The sequence below is a fragment of the Pteropus medius genome, unplaced genomic scaffold (genome assembly GCF_902729225.1).
Source record: "Pteropus medius unplaced genomic scaffold, Ma_sr-lr_union100, whole genome shotgun sequence".
NCBI lineage: Eukaryota > Metazoa > Chordata > Mammalia > Chiroptera > Pteropodidae > Pteropus > Pteropus medius.
The window spans coordinates 12,435,071-12,458,394 of NW_024340696.1; the positions used below are offsets into that span (position 1 = coordinate 12,435,071).

The 23,324-nt window shown below is 45.8% G+C and overlaps 1 protein-coding gene across 5 annotated transcripts in view; it reads left to right on the forward strand.

The window, feature by feature from the left end:
* PRR5L (proline rich 5 like) overlaps positions 1-23,324 on the forward strand; it is a 65,634-nt gene that overhangs the window by 10,423 nt on the left and 31,887 nt on the right. For all 5 annotated transcript variants that reach the window (XM_039867200.1, XM_039867221.1, XM_039867212.1 and 2 more), the window contains exons 2-3: positions 8,527-8,802; positions 10,177-10,257. In XM_039867200.1, the coding sequence (XP_039723134.1) occupies positions 8,639-8,802; positions 10,177-10,257 (245 nt within the window). In that variant the 5' untranslated portion in view covers positions 8,527-8,638. The remainder of the gene's footprint in view (positions 1-8,526; positions 8,803-10,176; positions 10,258-23,324) is intronic.

Consider the following 23,324-nt stretch of genomic DNA (forward strand, 5'->3'; position numbering starts at 1 on the left):
GAGAGCACCCCAGTCAGGGCATAGAGTTTGCCTCTCCTTTCTTAGAGCTGCATAGGATTCCAGAATATGGGACACTGTAGTTTGCGTGGCCAGACCTCTGTTAAACAAGTTAAACAAGTCGCTCAGGGTTTTTTCCAACCGTTGCTGTTATAAAGAAGGCGGCAGTAAAAACCTTTGTTGCGTAAGTCACTTGACGTGCCTAGAGTAACATTCCTGGAAGTAGAATTACTGGGTGAGAGGCTATAGACTTTGTCATTTTGATTGATCTTGTCAAATTTCCCTCTGTCGCAGCTGCTCTTCTTCCAGAAATGTGTGAGAGTGCCCGTTGCCCCACGCGCCGGTCCTATGCCACCTTTTGGAGCATAAGGGTTTTGTGAAGAACACAGTGTTTTATAAAAATATTAATGCTAGCTGTAATTTTTTGGGCTTGTATTATGGGCCAGGACATGATCTAGGTCATCTATTTAATCTTAACGACATTGAGATAAGTATCACACTCATTTGACACATGAGGAAACTGAAGTTCAGAGAGTTTGAGTCATTTACCCAGGTCTCCCAGCTAATGCATTGTAGAGGATGGATTTAAATCCAAGTTTGTCAGATTCCGGTACCAGGATGTTTTCATATGGTAAAGCCCTACATGATTTTAGGTGTTGGTATTTTCAGGTGGCACTTGCTTATAGTTTCTGTGTCTCCCAATAATAATGCCTCTCACATGGCTGGTTCATTTGCTCATTCATCAGATATCTGTAAATTCCTACACTAAGCCCTGGGAATGCACCTGAGAACAAGGTAGACATAGTCCCTGCCCTTATGGACTTCACAAAAACAATAAGAAATAATTCTGTAGTCATGTATTGGAGTAGATTGTGACAAGACAACAAAGGAGGTGAGGAGGGTGCTCTGTGGGGTGATGTGATCTAATCAGGTAGAAGGAAGGCTTCTCTGAACGAGCGAAGGACAGGCAGTAATGGGTGTGTGGGTTTGAGCCTAAAGAAGTGGGTGGGAAGTATTTTAAACAGAGGGTGCAGCACATGCAAAGGTCCTGGAGCAGGGAAGAGCAAGTGCTAGTTGAGGAAATGAAAAAAGGCCAGTGAGCTGGCATGCATTGGTGGGAAGTGAGATAGGGTTTGGGGATTTATTCTGAGAGCCATGGGGAGCCTTTGAAGGCATTGAAGCACAGGGCGGCGTGAGCGTGGTGGGCTCTGGACTGTGAGCTTTTGCCTCAGCACCACCTGCCGTAAACCATGTGACCTTAGACAAGTTAAACATGTGGCACCTCCATTTCCTTCTCTGTAAGCTGGGTAGGGTAATAGCATTTTGGAGGTTGTAAAGATCAGATCAGGCACTGGGGCTTTCACATGTTTTGAGTGCTACATACTGTATGAAATTTGTAACACATTGCGACTTGGTACACACGAATACACATGTAATATGTGTGTTTCCCTCAAATACGATACACTCTGATGTTTTTTGTTCTAATCTATTTCATTAAAGGTTCTCGGTCAAGAGCCCCTAAATTCATTTTAAAACACTGATAATACATGCCAAGTGCCCTTCCCACAGTTGGCACTCAGTAAATGGTGCCATGATTATCATCATCGCCATTATAAGGATAATTCTGGCTGCAGTTAGAGAGTGGATGGGTCAAGTTAAATGACAGCGTCCAAGTCCTGACAGTGCTGAAGGATGCTGCCTCTCCGTTTCCACGCTCATGTCCCAGGGAAGAGTTCCAGGCTGGCCTCCCTGGCTGCTGGAGCTCCTAAAGGGGGCGTGCAAAAGGTTTAGGTCTGTCTGGTTTCCCTGGGAACTGGCGTCTCCTCGTTTGAGGCGGGACCATCAGGTTGTTGTGCTCAGCTTTCTCTGACTTCTTTGTTATTTACCCTCAGAATGGCTTTTTCCTGGAAGCCTCAGGGTCATTGTAAGCCACCCACTTCTTTAAGTTGTGCCATGATTCTACTTCCCTTTTCAGAGTCAAGGGTGTGTGCCTTAGTGGAATTCATTTGCATTTTCCACTAAGTACACCACCTTGGCCGGCCTAATGGCTGTGCCCCCTACCTGTGTCATTCATTCCCTGGAAGCTGGAATGAGAGAGCAAGACCCCACCTTTTTTTTCTCCAGTAAACACAGCCTAGATCCTCAGTGGGGAGGTTCTCAAACTCCTGCGAGGCGTGCCTGGGAGAGCGAAGCCAGTGATAAGCCCCAATAACCCTGTAACTGCCACAACACTTCACGTATCCAGGATCCCAGCTTTCCAGATAATGGCAGTGAACCCTTTAAGCACCACAAACTTCACCATTTAAATCATTTCAGAAGCACATTTTTCTACATGTAAACCACATTGGTCCTTCAGAAGGCAGCACCTACTGAAACACCGTGGTTTCTGTAACTCAGGACCTTAGGCAAAGAACTTTTCGTGATATGGTGGTGGTGGTGGTTGAATTGTGTGCCTCCAAAATCATGTGTTGAAGACCTAGCCCCCAGTACCTCAGAATGTGACTGCATTTGGAGATAGGACCTTTAAAGAGGTGATTAAGTCAAAATGAGGTCATTCGTGTGGGCCCTAATCCAGTCTGACTGGTGTCCTTATAAGAAGAGGAAATTTGGATGTTCAGAGAATCACCTCGGGATTGTTGGGGCACAGAGAAAAGGCCACATGAAGACACAGTGAGAAGGTGGCCACTTGCAAGCCAAGGAGAGAGGCCTCAGCAGAAGCCAAACCTGCTGACACCTTGATCTTGAACTCTTAGCCTCCAGAAATGTGAGAAAATTAATGTCTGTTGTTTAAGTCATCCAGTCTGTGGTGTTTGGTTACGGCAGCTTGAGCAGACTACATAGTGGTGATGGTGGTAATATAAATAATAAGTAGCATTTATCAAGCACTTACTGTATACCAGGATTATTTTAAACCTTACTTGGATCATCTCATCCAAGCCTCACACCAATCCTAAGTCACCTACCCAGGTCACATAGTAAGTGGTGACACCAAGCCTAACTCTGGCACCTTTGCTCTGAACCTCCCCTGCACCTGTGTCTAGCAACTGCGTAGTTCCAGGAACCATGCCAGGCACTTCCTAGGCAATCTTTCTCGTCACTGCAGGAACTTTCCTAGGTAACACTATTCCCATTTTCCAGAAGTAGAGACTGCAGTTCAGAATGGCCTAAGGCCACACGGCGAGTGTATTCATTTCCTGTGGCTGCAATAACAAATTCCCACAACTTTTGGTGCTTAAAAGCAACAGAAATTTATTCTCTCACCGTTCCGGAGGTCAAAAGTCCAGAATCAGGGTGTCACAGGGCCATATTATCTCCAGAGGCTCTAAGGGAGAATGTATTTCTTTGTCTGGTTTTTTTTTTTTTTTCCCTCCACCACATACCAGTTTGTAGCTGACATCAGGGTAGCTATTTCTTTTCTCTTCTGGCTTCTTCTGGTGGCTGAAGATATTCCTTGGCTTGTGGCTGCATCCCTCCAGTCTCTGCCTCCATCTTCGCGTCACCTTCTCTTTGTATATCTGTGTCTTCCCTTCTGTCCCCAGTCTCTTTCTGCATCCCTCTTACAGAGACGCATGTGATTGTATTTGTGGGCCTACCTGGATAATCCCGAATCAGCACCTTCTATCAAAATCCTTAAATTAATCACATGTTTTGCCATTTGAGATAATAGTCAGAGGTTCTCAGTCAAGAAGTGAATATATCTTTGGGGGCCAGTTTTTCTGCCTCTCACAATCAGTGAATGGCAGAATGAGCATCAATGCCAGGGTCTGTCTGATTCTGAAGCCTCTAGTGGCCACTCGTCCTTCGGAAGTACAGGCCTTATGCCTCTCCTTTCTGGAGTGCTCTTTCTGGGCTGCAGTGGGAGCGGGTGTTGGTTACAGAGTGAAGCTAGCTTAAAATTATCTGGCCCTCTTACCCAGCAGTTCCACTTCTGAAAATGCACCCTACACAAACGGTCATGTGGTTGCTAAGACTGGCAGATATGCTCATTCTTTGTAGTAACAAAAACTACTGGAATCATCCAACCGCAGAGGACTGGTTAAATCAAGTATGGTATCTCTTAAATGGAAGAGTTAAGAAACTGTTAAAAATAATGAAGTAGATAATTACATAGTGATATGAGAAGATGTCCATGATGCATTATTAAAAGAACAAATTACCCATTTTTATTAAAATATTATGTGTGCACATGTGTATGGCTATTAAAAATTAAGTAATTAAATTAAAATTCAGTTCCTCAACCATGAAAACCACTTTTCAAGGGCTCAGTAGCCACATATGGCTCATGGCTACCATATTGGACAACCCAGATGGAGCATGTGACTGCCATCTCAGAAAGTTCCTAGCAGAGAGTGTCCCTACCTTGTTAAGTGGCCGAGGGAGGCCTTTCATTTTGTATGTTATAGACTTCTGTGAAAGTTTACATTTCTTTATAATAAATAAGCATACCAGAAAAATAGAAGCACGTGTGATTTCTAAGGTAACGTTCTATTTTTTAAGCAGGTGGTAGTTTATTAGTATTTAAGATATACGTGTTTGTATGTATATATAAACTCCTTTTTAAGTACGTGTCATATTGAAAATATTTTAAAATCTATTGGGAGAAAAAGAGAGCTGCCCGGCAGGACACACATGGGCCACATGGCAGGCCAGGTTGAGGTTTCTGCCGAGTCTGCTTCCCTGACCCAAAGCTGTCCAGCTTTGGCCTCTTCACTTAGCCTCTTTGAGCCTCGGTTTTCTCACCTGACAGAATTCCTGCTTGACCTGCCTTATAGGGTTAGAGTGCAATTTAGAAGTGCGATGATGTGCAGGAAAACTCTGAAACCGAGGAACGTGCTGCACGGAGGTGAAGGGTCCTAAACGACATTGCAAGTTACCAAAGGCCTAAGGAGGCGAGGCCCCAATGCACTGTGATCACCACTGGGACTAGAGACCTTGCCTGCTCCCAACTATTTTCTGGGTGTTGCTGAGGTCGCCATAAGCAGGAGCAAGGGTTGCTGTATTCTTACCACTGTCCTTGCTTGGAGATTTAGAAATAACTGGTTATTTATTTAACAAGCACTGAGGTAGCATTTGCTGTTGCCATGCACTGTTTTAAGTGCTGTACAAATATGTACTCATGTCATCCTCACGCAGCCCTGAGGTCGTCATTGTAGGCATGCTCATTTCATGCAGAAGGAACTCGAGCCTCAGGGAGGTCGAGGAACTCAGCTTCGGTCACACGGCTAGTGAGGAGTGGGGTGTCTAAGGCAGGCCATGCTTTCTCCTTTCATCCTGCTCCTTTCGTTCCCATCGAATGTGGCCAGAGAGCTCCTTATGTCAGTTTTTCTATCTCAGGGGCATGAGATTTAAATTTTGATATGAAGTATCATGACCGGATGTTCCTGACTAACTTGATAGGTTCGATCCTAATTTTCTGAGTTTGGTAGCATGGTTAAATGGGAATGGGCTGTAGAATAAGGCCAAACTGGGCACCTGTCAGTGATTTGCCACTTACTAGCTGTTTAACTTCTGGCAGGTTACTTAACCTCTCTGATCTTCCAATAAGGTTTGTGACGGTTGAGTAAGTTTACCTACTATGGCAGGCAGGCAGTCAATATCTCATTAGTTGCTATCTTTTCCCTCACTTTTATTTTAAGCAGTGAGCTCAGGCTTGAGGATACAGAGGTGAGTAAGTCTCTATGCCTGTTTTAAAGTTTACAGAATGACTTAGGTGGGGGCTGGAGACCTTTCTAGATCAGGAGTCAGGGAACCTGAATTCTAGCCCGTACTGGCTCTCTCCTACCTCGGTGACAAGTTTCTCTGCTCCTCTGGGCTTCACTTTTGTCGCCCGTCAATGGGGGCCTGGGTTGCAACACTCCAAGGCCCTATCTTTCTTGTTGTCTTCTGATTAGTCATATTTAGGTCAGGACAAGCCCGTGCCTGAGGGGCCAGCGCTGTAGCAGGTGGATGTGTCAGTGTTTCCCTTTAGGCCACTCTTGTCAATGCTGTGGCAGCTTCCTCTCTGTGCTGCTCTGTGGAGGCCTCCTGACTCTGTGCAGAAGTTGGAACGCTGGAAACGAAGATGGCTTTGGATTGCCTCCAGACTGTCAGGATTTGAGGGTGGCAGATTTTGCAGGTGAAAAATGAGTCAGAGGCAGCTCCTTGTTGTGTGTGTTCCTCCGCAGCCAATGCGAGGCTGCGGGAGTGGTAGTTATCATCTTTTTGGCTGAAAATTATTCTTACGTGAATGGGGCTGGATATGCACATGGCTTGGAGTGGGAGGCCTGGGGTGCGCTGAGAAGTGGGGGGAGATGGGAGCCAGTCCCGTGATCCTCAGTGTCGCACAGACTCCTGGAGAAGTGGTTGTTTTGTCAGGGAGCCGGAAGGTGAACACCTGGAATGATCCATTCAGCTCACCTTTCTGCTTTCCGGTACAAATGCCACTGAGTGGGAGGCAGCTCCATCACCTCAAGTTTAAGAACCTCATAAAAGGAGTTAATATCCTGTAATTACACAGATGAATTGCACTTAGCAGGCGCATTTAAAGAAGGGCAGTGAAATCGATCCTCTCTTAATAGTGACCTTTACCAGGCGAATTGAATCCCAAAGCCAGCCAGTTTAAGGATTCTGACGGGGCTTCCGTGGTTTTATTACTTCTTTGCCTCATCGATCGATTTGCATAGATCTTTCCAAATTCCAGTGGCACTGTGGAGTTAACTGAGACCCTCTGAAGTTGAGCGGGCATGTTATGACTTCCCCAGCATTCATGGATAAATTTTCGTCACTGTTGACTCATTCTGAGAATGGGGGAAGGGACAGAAGACTAAAAGAAAATGGTACAAAACTCTGATTTCCTTTAAAAATTTTTTCAGAGGTGTAGGACACGCCATTCCTTTTTTGGCTCTTGGTCTTAGAAGTTCATTTTCACTGTGCCCATTGCCTACAGACAGCTGCTAGCACCTCCCATGCCCCCTGAGTGGATGGCCTCCGTGCCTGTCTTACAGCCTCAGCTCCTCCTTCTTCAAATGCTACAACTGGGGTTGCAAAACCTACTCCCCCTCTCATCGTGAAGATGGACGTTTATGGCTGGAGTATCTCTTTTTCTTTCAGCGTTAGTTTTTGGGACATAGTAGAATTAGCTGGTGAGAGAGGTGGCAGTGAGAATACTTCTGGGCTGACCCGTAAATCCTGGAGAAAGAAGCGACTGTAACCTCGGTGGTGTTTCCTTTTGTTCTTCACTCTTACCGGCTCCAAAACTCACTTTAAATCAGTGACTGAAACTTTAGGTTCACTAAAGAAAAAGAGACTGAAATGGCAGGGCCAGAGGTGCGGAGGAAAGAATGCAATCAGTATGCATAGAAATAGGCATCACCTGACCGGGGTGGGGGTGCGGTCATCTGTTGCTCTTCTGCTGAGCATGCCACACAGTTGTGTTTCTTGTCTCATCAGTCCTGTGAAGTTGGCAGTGCTGACAGACAGCTGAGGACTCTTAGACTCATTGTGCCCAAAGTCTCACAACTTGGGAGTGGCCTCGTTAAGACTCAACCAAGGTTCACTCCAAGGCTATTGCTATTAACCAGGAAGCCATAAAGTCTCCCAGGAACTGCTCATAGGACAGTATACTTGAACCCAACCCTGCAGGGTAAGTCAGATTTAAATAAGGGGAGAGGAAAAGGAAGGGAATTCTGGGTAAGAGGAACAGTAGATACAATCAAAAAGCCTGAGAGGGGGAAAAAGTGATGTGGAACAGTGTCTGCTGGTCCTAAGCTCCACAGGACAGGGACCACATTCTCTAGGGCTGCCATTATATATCCCCAATGCCTGAGTGAGTGCCTGGTACATAGTAGGTGCTCAGTAAATATTTATCGTGTGAATGAATACACAACAGACAGTTGTCTTCTTAGACCATGAGCCTCTTAAGGGCAGGGACTAGGTCTTAGAAATCTTTAGATGCCATGTAGCTTCCAGGAGTTAATAAATAGTAAAACAATAAATCTTCTGAGGGAATGAATGAGTGAATGGCATGACAGGTAAGTGATGGTGGGGAGCTGTGTCTGCGTGAAGAGGCGCTGATACTTTTGGGAAATATGGGCAATATGCATGGGCTGGTGTGGGAAGGGCGTATTGTGGAAAGTCTTCAGTGTCAGGAATAGGTGCTGTTGGGTTCTCCATGAGGGGCTTTTTTTTTTAAAAGAAAGCTCTTAATGCACAACATTGCAGGGTCTACAGAAACCCAGCCAGTGTCCAGACTTTGATGGGTGTGCTCGGGAACCACGGTCAAGCATAGCTGAGGAGTCACATTTCTGTAGGACTGGCCTCGACCAGTCCAGTTCCATCGTCACTGTTTTCCCACTTTGGGGTGACCATGCTGTTTAAACCAAAAAGAGACCTGTAAAAACTTGTGAATGGCAACCCACAGAGTACAAATGTTATTGCGGGGTCTTGGAGTTGTTTTCAGGATGGTTTGGCTAGAAAGTCCCAGCCAACTTCCTCCAACATGTGGTCCACTCAGCCTAGGTGTTTTCAATAAAAGCTGCCCTCTCTTTTCAGGTGTCGGCTAAACTTGTGGTTTTAAGAAAACCTGAGGGCTCTGGGAGAAGCCCTTCCGTGGGCAGTCAGAACCTTCTGGTCCAGAGGAGAAGCCATCCCCTCACCTGGACTTATGACCCGCGGCTTCGCTCCCAGCCTGCCTGTCGAGGTCCACAAGATGGGCTCCTTCCGCAGGCCCAGGCCGCGTTTCATGAGCTCCCCGGTGCTCAGCGACCTGCCTCGATTCCAAGCCGCCCGGCAGGCTCTGCAGCTGAGCTCCAACTCAGCCTGGAACAGGTAAAGGAGGCCAGGTGTGCAGTGGGGGGCTGCCAAAGGCCAAAGCAGGTCAGGGGACAGGCTTAGCTTCTCCTGCTTCTGAGATCTCTGCTTCAGAAGGTCATGATTACAGGGACCATTGATGAAGAGAAGATGTTTTCCTAGAGAGAATGTATTTGTGAGCTTCCCTTGTTTTAGTAGAGGCAGAGGAGACCACTAGGGAGGCCTCTGGGCTATCAGAATCAGTTAACCAGCCCAGGACAGTTGGATTGGAACTCACCGATTACTATTTGTGCTCAAAGTACCTACAGGTGAGATATATAAGTAACCCCAAGTCACCTTCTACCTATTTGGGAAGATAAGGCATGCATCTGTGAAAAGCTAAATGAGCAACATAAACCAGGGATTATCATGTAACCAGTGAGCCACAGGTGGTTGGGAGAGGAGACACTGAACTTTTGTAACGTGTCTTGCCAACCTTTTGCACACCAAGCACTGAGTAGAGACTGAATCAATATTGTCTTGAGCTTCTACGGGCCACTGTTTTTCAAATCTGTGCACTTACTCTTTGGATAAATTAAATGCATCATTGTTTGAAAGCATTACTGAATTCTTTGTAGTTTGGATCATTATGGATTTTCTTAATGAATGCACAACTCTTATGGAGAGGGAGTGGGGGCTCTGAAATGTTTTGATGTTAACTGGATCCTTGTTCTTTGAAAAAGGCCTGGGACCCTTGGTAAAGACAAGATGTAATCAGCTTCTTGCTGAAATATTGGGTTGGGGTCCCAGAGAAGGTAGAATCAAGACTTAACTGTGGCCCCTCAAGGGACTACTTTATTTGCCTGTGTCTCGCAGGAGTGAGAATGGAAGGGGCAAGTGCGACCAGCCCCAGTGAAATTCTTCCAAGGAAAGTACTATTCAAAAAAAAGACAATGGGTTATCATTTTCTATTAGCACCAGGCTGCCTTCTGAAGACAGGGCCTGGAGGTGGAAGAACCCCAGGCCAAGGTCAGCGGCTGCTTGTAGTAAACACCATTTCAGATGCTTCTAGGCCAGTGATGCTGGCCCAGCTGTTTCCTCAGAGCAGATCCCGTTGCCTGCCCTTTATTACTGCCACTCAGCAGCAGGGTTGCCAGGGAGGAGGAGGAAGACCGCCAGCCTGTGAGAAAGTGTGGGGGAGAGGGGCTGCTTTGGGTCCTCTTGACCCCATTTATTCTTCCTTCCTCTCCAAGGACCCGGGGAAGGAAGCGATGGGTTCTGAGGATGGAAAACATGGCCGTGTTCGTGCCACATTCTTGGCCCTTCCAGCTGCCTTCAGCCCTGAGCTGTTTATTGAGATGGCCCTGGGGAGGCAGATCTTCTAACCAGGGGTTGTTTTCTGTCTCCCCACAGCGTTCAGACTGCTGTGATCAACGTCTTCAAAGGTGGAGGCTTGCAAAGCAACGAGCTCTATGCACTGAACGAAAGCATCAGGTGTGTGCAGGCCAGCCCCGGGGCCTGAGCCGGGCAGAGGAGGCTACTCCACCAGGAGCCTTATTTTATGTTTTGTTTTCTGCTTGGTTCTTGTTGCTGCTTCTGTTGGCTTTTATGTGGCTCTTACAGCTATTAAGTTCCAAGACCCTTATCTGTCTAGACTTCTGCTCCAGAGGGGGTTCATCCATTTGTTCATGCATGTAGTTTGCGTGTGGTGGGGGTAGAGAGATGGTAGTTGTCATCCATTCTGTAAACATTGATTGCGCCCTGCTTAACCATTGGGAACCATACTAGGCAAGATGCCTAGATGCTGGAACCAGTCTGCTTGGGATTTTATTGCTGTTACCCTCTTTACTGACTGAGCGACTCACCAACTTCTTTGTGCCTCAGTTTCCTCTTACGTGAAGGAATGTGTCTACTTCCATAGGATTTTTGTGTAGGTGAAACTGAGTTGTTATAGAAACGATCTGTTTGTACAGATTTCGGGTACAATAAGTGCTTGGTCCTTGTAGCTGTTTTCACCATTATCAGTATTGTCACTATCATTTCTGTTAGGTTTTAGAGATGCAGCCCTCAATAAGACATGGTCCTCGAGGAGCTAATTATCTTTCAGGATCTTCCCAGTAGAGTGGTGTCAGCTTTTCATTCATTCTTTCATTCATTCATCAAATATTTGAGTCTCCCTATTGGCCAGGCCCTGGAGAGACAACAATGAACAAAGACAAGCGTGGACCCTGCTCTCCTGGAATTTACATTCAGTCAGGGAGGTAATTGTTAATCAGCTAATTACACTTGTAAAACGTAGAATGCAACTGTGACAGCTGGTACAACACAGCCGATGTGATGAAAGCATGGAGCTGATCTTGCCAGGGACACCAGGAATGGCGGTGCGATGCTTGGACGGTCTTCTGAAGCATCAGTGAGGATTAACTAGGTGAAGAGGGCTCCAGGTGGTGGAGATTGCAGGTGCAAAGGTCCTGTGGTGGCAATGAGCAGAGAACTGAAAGAAGGCCCACATGCATAGGGCACCAGAGGTTGGGTGGTGGTGTGAAGTGAAAGCAGAAAGGCAGACAGGGCCTTGAGCCCTGGGAACAGGAGATTAAACATCAGGTGTTTTAATGCCCTGGTGTTCATTCCTTTCTGATGTGTTAAGGGCAAAACATCAAGGCTAAAGACCTAACCTTGGAGTGGGCAGAACAATAAACAAAGCCATTATTCGGGTCCTGTTTACATTTAGTCAAGACCTGTGTTAGGGCTCAATGAGGTGTTTTAAGAGCTCTGCTTTCGTTAAAACCTTTGGAGCTCAGAAGTAAACAGAGTTGTTAAATTTCTACCCAGGTGCTCAAATGTCACGTAATAACTACACAAATATGGAAAGAGACAATAGAGATCATTTAGCCCAAGGCCTCCTTTGACAGAGGAGGAAACTGAAGCCCCAGGAAGTTGAGTGACAGGGGCAAAGCTAGGTCAGCCACACCCCCACCCCCAGTGGCAAGAGCTCAATTTTATTCTAAAAATTAAGTTCCTGTCCTCTCCATGAGGGTTCTTAGCTCACAGTAGAAGTATAAATAAATAAAATGGTGACTCAGGAACATGCTAATTGTCCCTCACTTCAGGAGGCCAATCCTGAAATTGTATTTAAAATCTTTGTTAGTGGGCAGCTAGGAAAAGGACAGGCCACACCAGATTTCACCAGCCTTGTTAGCTTGGGGGCTGCTAAGTCAGAATCCTTCAGGTGCCCAGCAGGTCTTCTCAGTGGGTGACACTCGCCTGGGTGCACAGAGGTGAGAGGTCACCCTCCATAGAAAGGGGATTTCCCCGGCAGACGACAGATCCAGTGACATATCTTATTTCTCAAGAACAGGAAATTGGGATTTTTATGTGAAATTTCCTGGCTTTTTAATGTTGATAAATAATCCACATTTCCCCAAACATTGGTACAGGCCAAACAAAACACATCTGTGGGCTGAATTTGACCAATAGGCTACCTATTTATAAGGTCAGCTGTAACATGCTTGGGTGAAGCACTGCTAATGGGTGGTGTTGCGTCCCAGATTTTAGCACTAAGGCCCTACGAGTGGGGGACATGGGAGCCAAGAAAAGCCCCAGGCACTTTTTACATACGTCCACACATTTATTTATGCCTCCTCACAGCCCTGCAAGGCAACCATTGTCATCAGTAGTTTATCTCCAAAATTGGGGACAAGAAAAATGAAATCACTTGCCCAAGGTCAAGCAACTATGAAGAGTGGAATCAGGATTTGAAGTCCTGTCCGGCTTAGACACCTGTATTAGTTTGCTCAGGCTTCCATAGCAAATACCACGGACTGCTTGGCTTAAACAATAGACTTTTTTTTCCTCACTGTTCTGCAAGGTGGGAAGTGTGAGATCAGGGTGCCAGCAGATTTGGTTCCTGGTGAGAGTGCTCTTACTGGCCGTCATCTTGCTGTGTTCTCACATGGCCTCTTCTCTGTGTACATGAAGGGACAGAGCAAGCTCTCTGGTGACCCTTCTTATAAGGACTCTAATCCTCCATCATGGGGGAAGGGAAGGGCTCGTGACCTCATCTTAACCTAATTACCTCCCAAAGGCCCCATCTCCAATACTATCATGTTGGGGTTGGGGGTAGGGCTTCAACATATGAATTGCAGTGGACACAGTTCAATTCATAGCAACATCTATGCTCTTTGTACTATATCGCAGTGTCAGAGGGAGAGGTTTTAGGTTGGAGGAAGGCTTAAGGCGATGGCCTTGGTCTCTTTCTGCCATCTTCCCTTTCATGAGCCTCTGAGCATGTGCTGTGATTCTTAACACCCCTCGGGGGAACAGGACACTCCCCCAATCCTCCTTTCCAGTGCTGGGTTTTAGGGGGCTGCTGGATGTTCCTCTCTATGTTTTGAGTGATTTTTCAGGCTGACAGGAAATACATATGATTGGGGTTTGAAACTGATTTCTCAGATATGAATTGAACCCAGAATAAGCAAAGCTGTCAAAAACCAGAGATTCTGTTACCCATGTTCTGCACCGTCCATATTCTGGCTTTCTCTAGGATGGTGGTCAGAATGGAGATGGGCTTTCACGTCACAGAGACAACTCAGAGTGTAACTGAGAACACAGAACACGTTCCAGGAATGTATGTGATCTGGTCGTCCAAACTGACTAAAGTGAACTGACCTGCACATGCTCCCACATCGGCAAGTGCCTGTGTGGACATAAACACAGCTGCCCTTATTTCAGCAATTACAGGCCAAAACAGATATGGACCCTCTGATTACATTAGAATAGACAATTGGGTTTTGATTCACCTTTTTTATTTTGGAAAACCTATTTGCAGAATAGATCCATGAACTCCACAGGGCTGAGGCATGACCAGTGTGGAGGGGCGGAGCATGTGTGCAGGAAGTGGGGCACAGGACGGTAGGGATATAAAATGTGGAAGGAGAGAAGTTATTTTCAAGCCGATTTTCCAATCAGTGTGACAGTTTTATGTGCAAGAAGATCTGTGCCAGTTTCAATAGAATTTTTTAACTTGTTAAGAGAGTAGCTTTTGGATTCAGAGAAACGGGAGATCAAAAAGACTAGCTGTGGGACCTTGAGCAAAACACTTTGTTTTTCTAAGTCTGTTTTTTCTTTCATAAAATGTGGGTAATAATAGCATTAATCTCATAGGGGTTGGGAGGACTGAGATAATGCTAAAAATGTCATTAGGATAGCATCCAACGCATAACGAACATCAGCCATTATTATCCTGTTATTGTGAAAGTTTAGCAATACTAAAGTGAGAAATGATGGTGAGTACCACGCATGGGAGCACAGGGCAATGTGATGTATTTGCCCATGAACGGTTTAAAGATTTTTCTAGCAGTTTGGATGAAATGAGCTCACTTTGAACTAGAGAAGACCAGGACGGGTCTTATAAGAATGTGCTGGACTTGACATTTGGGTGAGGCCCCATTCTTACAAGGAGAGCCAGCTGTCTGTCTCCTTTCCGCAAAGAAAAGAACAAGAGGAAATGACTCTTAGTACTTCATTCTACTTAAGCCAAATAGTAATAAACGTTGTTGGATTATCCAAGTCCAATGTCAAAGCCTCGATCAGTCAGCTTCTCTGGGTCACCCCAGCCCCCAACCATCTTTCTAACTGCAGGATTAGTATATTCTCTGGGAAATGTGACTTCATTTAAATATTAGCCAATGCAAAGGATGATCAGGAAGGTAGAAGTTTTTTGTAACTGGGTCCTGAAACGTAGTTGTTATAAACAATTTGTCCTTTCTTTTAAGACATGTCACTGAAAATAAACCCCAGTTTAAATTTTAGCAGGTAGACTTTGGGGTAGCTATGAGGAAGAACTTTGAACTAAGGACGGTTGAGTTCTAAAACACATTATCAAGAGACCTTTTAGGAACAAATTCATCAGAAATATCACCCTTGATCAAGTGGCAAATTTTCCCCGCATGAAAGTCAGGATACATGGTGTGTCAATATGAAGACCATAAATCCAAATATTTTCTATTGAAACTGCCTTAGAAAGTGGGGCTTACACATTGTTATGCCCCCAAAGGCAAGAGAAAAAATGACCTTTCAGAATAGGTATAGTCTAACGAAACCCTTAGTCATCACAGTCTACCATCTGCTTGCCCTGAATTTCCATCTCCCTTGGCCTGGTCCTGTGAGTCTTCTTGGTTTAAATTCTTTAAGGGGGCACTGATGTGGTTTTTAATGACCCTCTCCAGCCTCAGTCTCGATATGGCTGTGTTCTGGCAGTGGGGATGAGTCTCGGTTAGAGGTTTGAGTTTCATGTTCTCCTCCGGGAATAAGATTGGCCAAACTCGGTGACACAGGAACACACTCTTCCTGAACATTCTTTTCAGCCCACACTTCTGCTGATTGTACGTAACCAAGAAGAGTTAGAAAAGTGTGAGAAACCTATGGTTTATGTTTACTGGTTCCTACAATAACCTATGCATGTAGGACCTGAAAAGTGCTTTCACTTTTTTGATCGGCCGGAGTATGTGTGTAGAGGGAGAGGTCATTGGTTCTTTTGTTCATTTCTTCAATGAATATTTGTGGAGCCCTCCACCAGGTACTGGGCTGGGTTCTGGGGTAGCCGTTTGAGATAGGTGATTCTAGCACTTGGAGAGCTTACTGCACCACGAGAGAGGGGAACTGAGCAGGTGGTTCTCATATGATGTGTTAAGTGGGGTGATGGCCAAATCCAGAGTGCTGGAGAAGTATGGAGGGCAGGCACATAGTTAGATTTGGGAGAATGTGATGCCTTCGTTGAAATCTTAAGGACGAGCAAGTGGGAGTCAGGTGGAGAAGGCAACTGAGGCTGTAGCTATGTAGCCACCACTCTCTCCATCCCCTCCCACCCCCTGCTTCTTTCTAGCAGGATTTTGTTTCTCTGCAGAAATAAATGCTCAGAGATGAGGTTTCCGGAAACCAGAGATGAGTTATCTGCAGCTGGCCTGAGGCAGGAAACTCACATTTTCCTTCTCTCTCCAACCACCCTGCTTCTGTTCTTGTTGGGAGGGAGGTGTTGTGAAGGAAACCCCAGAGATTTTCAAGGAAAGAGGAGGTTCCAAGAATTGATCATTGACAAGTCTGAGTTGAAACGGCCTCCTTCTGAGTCAGTTGGTTGCCTGAGCCCCCGAAGGGAAATCCACCTCAGATTTTCCCATCTCTGTAAGGGAGCCTACGGGACCCACAGCTGGGGGAAGGGCTGGGAGGAGATGAGAAGGAGAGCATGGATGCAGCCCACAGGCTGACGGAGTAGACCTGTCTGAGGCGAGCTTCTGTGAGGTCATGACAATAGCAGGCATTGTGTAGCACTCAGTAGGACGCAGGTTCCGTTCTAAATGCTCTATACATGTTAACTCTTTTAAAACCCACTGCACCCCTATGAGACAGCTACTATATACCTGTCTTACAGATGAGGAAGTAGAGGCACAGAGAGGTGGACTAAGTTGCCCAGAGTTGTATAGTTAGTTAGTAGCTGAGCTGAGATTTGAACTGGAGCCCCTTGTGTTTCTTAAACACACAGTAAGTAGGCTGCAAGGGGTACACAGAGCTGGAATTGGCCATATTTAGGCCTGACGGGCCCAGACATAGATGCATTAATGAGGTACATGGAGCATTGTCTCTGAGGACCCTAATTTGGGAAGGCTTAAGCGAGGTCTTCTTTTATTTTGGCCTAGCTGATCCTGCCTATGTGTGGACACCTTTTGTCTGCTCTGGTTAAGAAACAGACTTGACTTTGGGGGTGAGCCGAGTAGTTAGAGGGAAGTGGCAAATCTGAAACCTCCCGGGCTGGCCTGTGTGGTGGTTGGCCAGCGTGGTGTTTAGAAATCTGGATGTTCTCCCTAAAAATCCAGACGTCTCTGGGAAGTTCACACCGGGCAATGCTTGATCCATAGTCTGGCCCCGAACTGGTCAGTGGGAGCCGAAGCCTGGCTGCTGGCTGTAGAGGAGTTTGCGGCAGCCCCCAATGTCATGCCCACCTGCCCCTGTGGGTATTGGGGTACCCCTGGCTGACGTTCAGTTTGGCCTCAGTTCGAGTTGGGATCTTCCAGCGTACGGCCCCAGGCAAGGCTCTAAGCATCGGTCTCCTTACCTGCAAAACAAGGATAAATCTCTCTCTAAAGGCTTTTGGAGAACTCGAGATGCTGTGTGCCAATGGCCTGGCATACATAATTAGGAGCTCAGTAAATGCTCTTTGTTGGTTTTCTCCATCTTTTTCACTGTCCCTCACTGCTACCCACTGGGGTACAGAAAATAGAGAGGTGTCCTACCATTTTACCTGAGTTATAGATACCAACTCCTATAGATCCTTAGAGAATGGACTCAAGGAAGAAAGAGGCATTTCCATATGTTAACTGCTTAAAAGATGCCACCTCCTTGAAATGTCCTGCTGAAGAAGCGAGGTACGTCATCTTTGGAGGGTTTAACGATCAGGTTGGGCAGGTACTAACCAGCTACAGCATCAGACACTCGGTCCCAAAGGCCCCCTGCTGTTCCTAGATTGTGAGGAAGTCTGGCAGGATGCTACCAAAGGGTCAGGGCGGAGGGTCTGGGTACTTGGAGCAGCCCCTAACTGCCAAATGGCACAGAAATATTTAACAGCACTGATAGGCTGCCCCGACTCATGCTGGCTAAACGTTAGCTCTGTGGCACCTGTCTCCAGGCCACTTCATCATCCTTTGAGGTTTTGCTGCGTTGGGTCTTTCCCTGTACAAAGGAGATTGTGGCTCGTGTCTGAGGTGATTTCTCTACGTCATTTCTGCCATTCCTATCATCCCTGTGCCTCTCAACCAGCTAGACTCCAGCTCCTGCAGTGCCTTCTTTAGCTTCAGGCCCACAGAAGTGGGAAGTTGAGTCGACAAGACGGTGAGGGGCGAGATGATGGGTCTGTGTAATAACAGGAAATCCTGTCATCTGGGGTGGTGGCTCACCCGGTCAGCCTGGGAGGGAGAGGGGCTGAGATACTACAGAGCAGTGACTGCTTCCCCATTTTTTTCTATTATGGCTCTTTTGGCTTCTGACCGAACTTCATACCCCATTTCCCTTTTGAGTTGGGTCCCACACAAGTGTTCCCTTCCCGTTCCTCTCAGGTCCCGGCTTCCTTCTCCTAGTTCAATGGCTGTTGCCATTGCTGATGGTGGTGATTAGCAGCAGATTCGCTTTCAAATGAAACCTGGCATGGAGGTCCAATATGTGAAACACGAAGCGGGCGGGAGCTCTTCAGCTGGACTATTACTTCCATCACAGCCTTCCTTCAAGTCCTTGCAACCTTTCCCCCAAGCCCTGCCTCTGTCGTCTTAACCTCCACCTTTTGTCAGGGTGCTGTGGTCCTACTCTATGGCCCCCTTCATGAGTTTCACCAGGGTCTTTCATAATGCCATGTTCAATGCTGGACTGGTGGTACTTTTAAGAAGATGCCAAGAAGCTTAGAGTGGAGTTCTTAGTGGAGTGCGGGCTTCAGGGTCAGACGACCTGGGTAGAATCGTAGTAACTGACACTTGCTGAGCCTTGCCGTGTGCCAGGCACTGTTCTAGGAACTGATCGTTCTAGGATTAACACCTTTAGCCCTTGGAATAATCCTATGGGATAGGTATCTTATTATCCCCAAATTCCACCTGAGGAAATAGGTATGAGGGACTCACCTGTAAAGTAAACTTGCAAAGGTTACCACTCACAGCAGCTACTAAGCATCACAGTCAGATGTCAGACAGACCCAGGCAGCTGCCTCCAGACCCTTGCACTCAGTGAGGCTCCTCTTTGTCATGTGCTTGTTGCACGTCGTCCTCAGTAACCTTGAGGGTCCATTTCCTTCAGTACGAAAAGTGGAGATATAGTACTACCTTATCGTTTCGAGTTAGGTGTAGATGAGGAAACACATGCATGTTGTTGACAACAGTGCCTGCTACTTAGTAAGTGCTCAGTAAACCTTAACTAGAAAAAAGAAAATCTGCTCCCATCCTAAGAGCAATTTGTTATGTGTTTCTTCTATCTATCCATCTATCTCTCTATCATCTATCTATCTAATCTTATCTATCTTTCTTTCTTTCTTTCTATCTATCTATCTATCTATCTATCTATCTATCTATCTATCTATCTATCTTTGCTCTAGTAAGTCATTATTTTCCTATTTCTTGGGAAGAACCCTGAAGTAAGGATGAAAGAGTGGAAGGGAGGCTATGGGATCCTAGGCCTCTGTGAACACACATCCTAGGTCGTGGGAATCAGGATTATCATCTATTCACATCTTGGGAGCCACAAACCTCAGGCTTTCTAATTCTGTTGTGTTTCTCCTGCTTTTCTCTTCCTTGTGCTTTACAAGCTAAACCCACAAACTTAAAGAGGAACGTTGCAGGGTGAGTTGTCCCTCTGTGAATTTTGGTCTGCATATCTCCAGTGCCTAGCTACTTTTACTCCCAGTTTTTGGAGAAGACGGTGCTCCTGTGCCTCCTGAGACAATGGCCCCCATGGGAAGAAGTCATCGTCTGAGCTCTGTTTCATCCTTTTCCTCTAGCAGCTAGCACCATGTCTAACACGTCACAAGTTTTTAGTATAGGGCTGTGATTCGATGAATGAATTCACAGGGTCCTTATTCTCTGTCAGTCGCTCTTTGCTTTTTTGGAGGGAACTCACTGCCCAGTTCCCCTTGGAGATGGTGCATCAAGACAGAGGGGTAGAAAATCCCTCTTCTCTCAGTTCAGCTAAGACCAGGGGAGAAAGGTAGAGTTTTTCAGAAGTACCCTTTCCTTGTACGCCAAGCGCAGGCAGAATAAACACAGAGCATTACAGAAGTAGAAGGTGGATTTTACAATATGACTCAGCCGCGGTCTGTTCTCAGGTGGGCTTGGCCAGCTCTGCCCTCTTCTCGCCTCTTCCCTCTCTGAGGTAAATTCTCAGGTAACCAGCCTGAGAGGGTTTTGGGTTGGCAGGTTCTCAGGCTTGTAGGATTCTCTGATACCCCAGGATGACCTGCTTCAGATACTTCCACAACGCCTTCTCAGCTTCAAGCCATCCAGGTAACCTTGGTGGTCGTGGTGATTTATTAAAAACAATTTTTAAAATAGTTTAAAATAGGATTGTGGCCACAGCGTACAAAACTTTTAAATATATAATGAGATAATACAATGAAGAATCACCCTTTTCTGTACCCCAGAAACTCAGTTCCCATTTGCCCCCACAAAGATAATATAACAATAGTTTATTGTCTATTCTTCTTTATGCCTATAGGAGGAATATTTATGAAAAAGCAGCTGGGGGTCCTCAACACGTTATACAAAGTCTGAGGTCTGACCAGGTGGTACGACAGCTGCAGGCCAGTGTCTCCTAACTTCAGGGAATAAAGTTCGCGCTAGGGTTTTGTTGGCCTCCCTCGTTTCCAGCAGCAGCTACGAACTTCTCCAATCTCTTACTTGGGGAGATAGAGAGGAGGAGACAAAACCCAGTGCATTTAAATGTATAATTTTTAAAGTGTGTGTGCGTTGCATGTGTTTAAAAATCAGGGTACTATATGTGTCAGTTCCAAGGGCCTCCTGGGAACCAAATCATATGGCTGTTACAGAACAGCAGGTGAGAATAGATTTGACAGATGAATTTGTTAATATTGTGTAAATAAAAGTATTTTTTTCTCTTCTTTACAAGGTAGCATGTGATGTACACTGTTCTGCATCTTGCATTTTTCTTTTTACTTCATTTAGATTTTTTCATAGCAATCCTTAGGTCCTTCATTTCCTCTTGTTTTTTTTAAGTTATAGTTGAAAGTATTTTTATATTATTTTCAGGTATACAGCATAGTGGTTAGACATTTATATCATTCCTTTTGTTTTCTTACAGTTGCATAGAATTCCATTGTCTAAATGAACCATAATTTTTCTATGAGCACTTTATTGATGCACATTTATGTTAATTCCTGTATTTCGCTGCAGCAAAAACTACACTTTCCCTCCCACTGACCTTATCCAACTCCAAACGTGCTCAGACAGAAATAAGACAGGATTTTGTTAGGGACAGAGGAGGTTGCTGATTTGCCCACCCAGGACCAGAGAATAATGACTTAAATGATCAGTTCGGATCAACTCTGTTCAGATAATTCTATGTGACGACACCTAGTGGAGAGGGTTTTGAACTCGGGACTTGATAAAAGGACAAATGTATGGTTTTCTTACCAAACCTGGTTATAGTTCACTACATCCGAAGTATGTGAAGCAGATTCCCACACCTGTGTCTGGTCCCTTTTCAGTAAGAGATGAGGCTCACCCTGTCATTGAGGTGGAGGCACCTCTGTGTTTTCCTGCTCGATTGTCATCCATCACCATCTCGCCGCCCCAGGTGTGGCTGCTTCTAGCTTCAGAGTCCTTTTTTTCATGCTTTTGTTTGGTCAGTTGCTCAGGTTCGGTCGTTAGCCTCTGCTCCTTTATCAAGCTGGTTTCTACCTCAAGCTTAGTCTTCCCGTAACACTCTGCAGAAGTCTGGCCATGGCCGTGGCTTGCTACAGCTCTGGCTGTACTGTAAGGGTGCCATACCTTTCCCCTCAGCCTTTCCACCCTTCCTGAGAGGTAGGAGAGGAGAGCTCTTGGGTTCTTCAGTTGGGTAGGATCGAGTGCCACTCTCAGAGTGCCACTGTGAAATGTCCCTGGGCAATAACCACCTGTGTAATCATGTCCTACCGCACTTAACAATCGCTACACTTGTAGATCCCTCCTCCACCTTGTTCCAGGAGGATCTCCATAGTTCTTGACCTTGAAGTCTGACCTTACCACTGACCTCCTTCTCTTTCCATTTTACCTGAAACTTCTTCACGAGCAGTATTTTCCCAGTAGGTTCCTCAGGTCACCAGATCGATAACCTGTCATTTGGTCCTAAAGCTGTGTGAGTCCCTCAGTGTCATGAGTACCCAAGATACGCTGGGGAAACTATTTGAAGCGGCTCATGGAAGAGATTAGTTTTTCCACTTTTTGATGAAGCCTGGCTTCTTCACCTCTGGTTTTGAGACTTCCCAATGGTCATGAAGACTTTGTTGGGAGGTGTTTTTCCTCCAGCAGCAGAAGCAGCCTCCGTCTGGGGCTGCCCACTGGGTTTCTGTTTCTTTTCTGAGAGAAGCCTCTAGACTCAAAAAGCCCCAATGCCCTACTCATTCTTGGTCCAGTGGCTGATGAAGTCTTCTATCTCTGTCAGACATGCACACATCTGGGGGAACCTCCGGGTTATACTGATGGGGTGGCCTTCCAGGAGCCTGCCATTGAATTGGATCTCAAAACGTGGTACCCACCACAGACACATCTTCTGTCACAAGAAAAGGAAGGTATTTTCCTTGCTCAACACGTGTGTGCAGCTCTCTAGGGCTCTTTCTGGTACAGAAATTTAGATCATGGATGTCTCTTCCTGTCTCAATCGTATCATGTCTGTTCTGCAGAGAATGATATCTTGCTGTAACTTCCTACTTATCCTACAGCAACATGTGGAAACACATTTTTGGGGGGCAGTTAATACTCAGCAGGCATTGTCAGAAGCTGGAGTGTTTTGCTCCGTAATAACCATGGCTGGTGAGATGAGTAAAGGAAATTATTCAAAGTCACGAAGAGTGTACTCCCCGGGGACTCATTGGATCTGGGAACCAGTTATTCTTGTTTTTAGCTCCCTCATCTTTGGGTCAAATTAAAGAGAGCAGAAGGGATGGTGCTGTGATTTGTCACAGGGAGAAGAGAGATCTGGTGCCCAAATCCTTATTTTTAATTTTTTTTTTTTTTTTTTTTTTTAGCACTTAAGACTCTTTGAACTTATCTTGTGAGTATCTATCAACATGCTGTCTATCCACACCCTTCCCCCCAAGAGTAGAGGCTCCATGAGAACAGAGGCCTCCTCATCTGTCTCATTCACTTATGTGCACCTTATACTAGGACAGCCTCTAGCACCTAAGAGACAGCTCAGTAACTGTCGATCCAGGCAAACAAACTCTGTTCTCTCCATTGTGGTCCCCTTTGGAGGACTGCCTCAGTCCCTTGGGGGTGGGTGGTAAGACCACCCAAACCATGGTACCAAATTGAATATCTGTGATGGATTTGGAGGAGAGACGGGGTGGGGTTACGGGAAAAGATGCTGAATTTGCAGAAGGTCTCTGGGTTTGAATCTTAACTGACTGACTTAGGGAATGTCTCTCAGCTTCAATTTTTTTATCTGCATAGAAAGGATAATAATTGTCCCCCCAATACACATATACTTTATAATCTTTGGTTAAAGAATGTGTGAGAAATGCATTTTAAACCATAAAGTCTGCAAATGTAAGGGATTACAAAATTATGGTCTTTCTCTTCCTTGCTTTTTCTTGTTTGTTTGTTTTTGTTTTTTTGGCTTCACATGAAACCAGGTGCCCTGGTCTGCCTCTACCACTCTTTTGGAATTAAGATCTCTGGTGGCTGCCCTGTTGAGAGGGTTGTCTTTGTAGAATTAATTAAGGAGTGGATCCCCCTCTAGGATTTCCATCACCCTGATTCCCAATAATATTGGTGGAGGGGTATTACCAGGGCCGAGGAAAGTGCACCCTTCTGAGGCCTGGC